At 36.5% G+C, this 5089-nt stretch overlaps 1 protein-coding gene across 3 annotated transcripts in view; it reads left to right on the top strand.

The window, feature by feature from the left end:
* The window catches only part of LOC115234183 (ras-related and estrogen-regulated growth inhibitor-like), a 39918-nt gene extending 36167 nt beyond the window's left edge, over positions 1-3751 (top strand). For all 3 annotated transcript variants that reach the window (XM_029804987.1, XM_029804986.1, XM_029804985.1), the window contains exon 6: positions 2487-3751. In XM_029804987.1, the coding sequence (XP_029660847.1) occupies positions 2487-2745 (259 nt within the window). In that variant the 3' untranslated portion in view covers positions 2746-3751. The remainder of the gene's footprint in view (positions 1-2486) is intronic.
* The last annotated feature ends 1338 nt before the right edge of the window (positions 3752-5089 follow it).

Here is a 5089-nt window from a genome sequence, read left to right as displayed (position 1 = left end):
AAGAGATAGAGAGACTTATGATTAAATTAGAAAATTTTTTCACAAATTAGAAAATTTTAAGAGATTCAAGTTATCAAAATTTTAATGTCATTTGCTTGACGTTTAAAGCATAGGATTCTTCAAAAAATGATAACAGCTTAACTTTGAATAAATAGTAAAAAATGTTACGAAAATTTGCGAGAATTTTTAAATGATGATTTTTAGAGGCGCATGAAAATCGAACTCGGGAGATCGATAGTCGCGACGAGGGAACATCGTGCTTCTATCCGGTAGCCACGCTCGTCGTCTTAATGGAGTTCATAAAGATTAGAGCGAAGTCCGCTGCAGGGCTGGTGAAACCGCTCTCCCGAGAACGAGTTTTCGCCGCTTTAGATACATCCCGAGAGCCGTCCTACGGTCGCGAATATTACGCATCGATAACGCAAATCTCGAAATATCATTACCGACAATCTCTCGCAGCGAGGCTGATAGACTGATTCGGGAAGAGATACTTCCGTTTTAAAATGTTTATTTTTTTTTTAATTTCTCAGAGCTTTTAATCCTTATGATTTTGAAATTTTAATATTAAAAATTTTTTTTCTTAAAGCTTTGATCACAAAATTAAAATCTTGCATTTCAAAAAATTTATATTACTAAAATCTTGAATTTTAAAATTTCTTTTTTTATTTATATAATTTATATTTGGATCTTGATTACATAACTTCCTTCTTTCTATAAATTTTTATCGTTCTTTAGTACATATCTGTGTTATTCTTACGACCTATAATTCACAGTTGAGCACATATTGACGCGGGGCACGTCGTAAATATCTCGCTTGTCTTTCTCGAATTAAGGAAGAACGCGAGAACGAACGGAAACTAACGCCAACCACTCGTAAAGTAACGCCGGATCGTTACTTGTATAAAATAAAAGGGAACAGATTAACGGCCGTGATTATGGCACATCGGGCTTATGCACGATCGCGTCTAATCGGGCGCCCTCCCACGTGCCTTTTATGCCTCCCCGCGACGCCCTTCTCGTGAGGATCATGTGTTCCTGCGAATTTAATTGTCCCTATAAATATCAAAGTTCCTCTCCCTCACGCAGAAGCGCGTTATTCACTCTGGAAACGCACAGGAGAATCCCTTCCTTTCTTCCCTTTTTTCCTTCCCTCGCATTTAGAGATTCACGAATTTTTCGTCCGCGCCTTTTGGTCGATTAAAATGCACCCTGCGGTCGGCATATTAATTCTTAAATATTCGAAGATAAATTTTAAAAGTTTTTAAAATATGTTCAAAAAGTTTATAACGAGTACAATTTTTAAACTATTCAATAATTTTATTCACAGAATAAAATTTAATTAATTTTTTTCACAGAATAAAATTTAATTAATTTTATTCACAGAATAAAATTATTGAATAGTTTAAAAATTGTACTCGTTATAAACTTTTAGAACATATTTTAAAAACTTTTATTCAATAATTTTATTCTGTGAATGAAATATTATTGGATAGTTTAAACATTATACTTGTTATAAACTTTTAGAACATATTTTAAAAACTTTTAAAATTTCTTTTCTGTGAATAAAATTATTTTAACTATTTAAACTATTTAAACTATTCTGTGAATAAAATTATTGAATATTTAGTACTTTTGTAGATTATGTAAATATGATCGATCTCAATTTTGGGCAACGAAAAAATATCGTGTATATTATAATAAACATGATTTAGCGCGCAATTATAAATGTACAGAAATATATACCCGAGTTTTAACAAGGCACTTATCAACCTTAACATCATAAATATCCTGCGGCGTGAGGCGATCTCATCCTGGCGAAATTCCAATGACTCCGCTTCCTCTCGTAAACGTTCGGTCTTTATGTCGCCGTTCAATCACCTCTCTCCAAGCAGTGTCTGGTGTTTGCCAAACTCGTAGCATCCGTCGTCGATCCAGTACGTTTCTGTCTGCTTTGCGAGGATTTAATTCGAGCCTTGGACGATTCCATTGACTTGCAGAAGCGCAATGTCCGCCGCGATATAAATCTGCGAACGCCCGCGGCATCCGGTCCGCGTTTCCGCCGCTTCCGATCGATGTTTCAACACATGATTCGAGTGTTTCGCAACATAAACCACTCCCGTGAATCACGCGAAATGGCTATCCTCACACAACTGACAAGTGTGTTGCGAATATCCAGTCTCTGTTACAAAGGAGAGACTATATACGATATGTCACAAATGTCAAAACTTTACTATTTCGAAGTTACAAGATTATAAAATATTGAAATTTTTTTAAATTTCACATAGTGTACATGATTTTAAATATATAGAGTTTTAAATCTGCGAAATATATTTTAAAATTGAATTTTGCACATCGAAATATTTATATCCTAAAGTTTTAAATTTATATTTTTGACATTTCGGCTTCCTTTTAAATATTGTAAATATAACGTCATTTATTTATCGTAGAAAATGTTAAAGGGGGATCGATGAACATTTCTGTTGCAGAGAAGTATGCGTGGACGAAGGCCAACAGTTGTCCTTGGCTCATGGATGTCAGTTTTACGAAGTAAGCGCCGCTGAGAGTCCCGCGGGGGCGGCATTGGCCTTTCAAGCGCTCCTGCGGGAAGCGAGATCGGTCCAGCTCCTGCGAGCGTTGCCGATTCGCCGGAAACTGGGAGTACACTCGGTCTCGAGGGTCCTCGGGACGATCTTTGGCAAGAACACCACCAAGGACCGTAAGAAGAGGCCATCGTTGAGCATATGACGCCTTCTATGCGCCCTCCTCCTCGGAGGACGAGACGAGCCGGGCAGAAGGACCGACATCGTCGTCCTCAGCAGCAACGTCTACTCCAATCGCTGACGAGGTCCTCGGTAACAACGAAGAATCTCCCTTCGTGCTTTTCTGAATTCTGAAGGAAAGCCACCGAGATCAGAAAATCAATTTTAAAAGCTTTTTTTGACAAGAGAGTGATTTTTTACGAAGCGTTTTGATGAAAAAATGCATTCACTAGTGCAATCAAAGTCCCGAGGTCCTCAAGCATTCGGGGTTTAAAGCTCCGAGGATGTAAGACTGATTTTCTGGCGCGGGATCGACGCGTAGGATCCAATATACGAGATGCCTTGGAAGTCTGAAGCGTGTGAATTTAATAGAAATATCTAAGGCTCTTCGACATATGACAGCCGGAAGATCTAGGCTCCGAGAAGATTCTATTTACTGGAGGGCGACATCATTCTTTAGAATGAAGAGGACGTTCGCGTGATGCTCACGAGTGTGATTCTGCTTTTCGTGGTGTTTACGGATTCTCGCGAGAGAGAAGCGAATCAACGCGGGACTGAGAAATTGTTCGTGCTTGATATGTGCATAAAGGTACTTTTTTTTTTTTTAAATAATGCTATAGCGTTTTGCAGTGATTACAAGTGACTGGCAAGTTGTTCCTGAACGGCGTAATTCTTAAGATGATTTACTGAAGATGATTTTTCGGTTACAAATTGTCTCCAAAATCTTTGCCGGGAGTGCAAATTTTATAATTGGGGATAATACTTGCACATCACTCGGTATCTAAGTTATTACGTTATTGACTCTAAACAGTATAAAACAGAACTTTCGTGCATTTATTTCTTTTTGTTATAAATATTTATAAGTCTTCTAAACTTTTTAAAAAATGTCTGAGAATTGTTTTGATTGGCAATTTTTGCAATTGATTATTTTGCCATTAATCACAATTTTAAAATTAATTTGTTGTTTCTTTCTTTCTCTCATTCGTTTGCACGAGAATAAAATATTTTATACTGTGGAGTTTTTTGGTATTTGCAGAATTGAGTTTGTTTTTTTTTTTTTTTTTTTTTTTTTTGATGCCCCCGAAAAGAAACCCATGAGTCTTTCAAATTTCGATATTTCCACTAAGTGGAAGAGATCACGATTCGATTCGATTATCTGCCTATCGCCTTAATTATTTCTCAATGTTCGCAAGCGGCTCGTTGAGAGCGACTTTAATATCTTTATCGCCAGGCGTGATTGATTCGATGACTTTTAATGTTCCTAAAGAAAGTAGCCTAAGTGTAAATAGCGCGCATGTTTGCTTATCATACTCTGCGAAAAGTCTCGCAGACTTGAGTAATTGTTAAGATTTACATATGAGAAGAGAAATAATGAGTACGGATGCTAGAATGTTGAATGCCCATTAAAGTCATTTGTCATTGGATTTATTAGCAATCAAGGATACAAAAAAAATTCGATGAAAAAATAAAATATATAAATTATATATATGTCATAATACAATATATAAAATTGAAACATTATAAATGTAAATGTATATATATATATATATAGTGTTGCAATTTTAACAGCATATTTAATTGAATCACGCAGAATTAAAAGTTTTTTCGCAATCTATATCTTGTTTTTTAGTATAAAAAAAGAAAAAATAATGACTTTTAATGGATTAAAAAAATATTGACGATCGTTTGAATGACTGCCATGTTTGCCACTGACAGATCGATCATCGCGGATCTCGTCAACTCTATATCGTAGAAAATGTTGGTCGTTCGCCTTTTTGCTAAGCTCTACTAGTCGCGCGTGCGCGATGTTTTATAAATTTCCTTTTTTTTTTCTACGACAAGCATAGAGACTTACGATCGACTTTTGAGATTCACGTAATTCATAAATACTTTCAGTGCCTTTCAACCCATTACACGATATTTTTTGCCAACAGCTGACACGCTTAACGACGTGAGAGTTTCAACGAAGAGAAAATTCCATTTTACACTTAAAAAACGGATAGTTAATGAGCAGTAAACCGTGCTATCCCTTTTCAGCGCGTCAGCTTTCAGTGCAAAAAAAAATCGTAAAATGGGTTTTCAAAGTTGGCTTCCCCGAAAGAGGAAAGACTCAACGGAGTGCGTATCTACCTTTTTCACGATACATTCCACTTGAAATTAGCATCTAATGTGTGAGTGCGTAATTCGATTCCAGGCAGATGTCGATCGCTGTATTCGAAGTGCTAGTCACTTGTTATCGAGAGAAGATAATAATAAAGGAGCGTCTTTTGTTAAACCTCGTCGTAAGTCACCTCGTCACAAATCACCTCGTCACAAGTCTCCTCATCACA

Source organism: Formica exsecta, unplaced genomic scaffold, assembly GCF_003651465.1.
Source record: "Formica exsecta isolate Colony F162 unplaced genomic scaffold, ASM365146v1 scaffold196, whole genome shotgun sequence".
NCBI lineage: Eukaryota > Metazoa > Arthropoda > Insecta > Hymenoptera > Formicidae > Formica > Formica exsecta.
The sequence above is the reverse complement of the archived record's forward strand: the minus strand, read 5'-3'. Positions and strand labels throughout refer to the sequence as shown.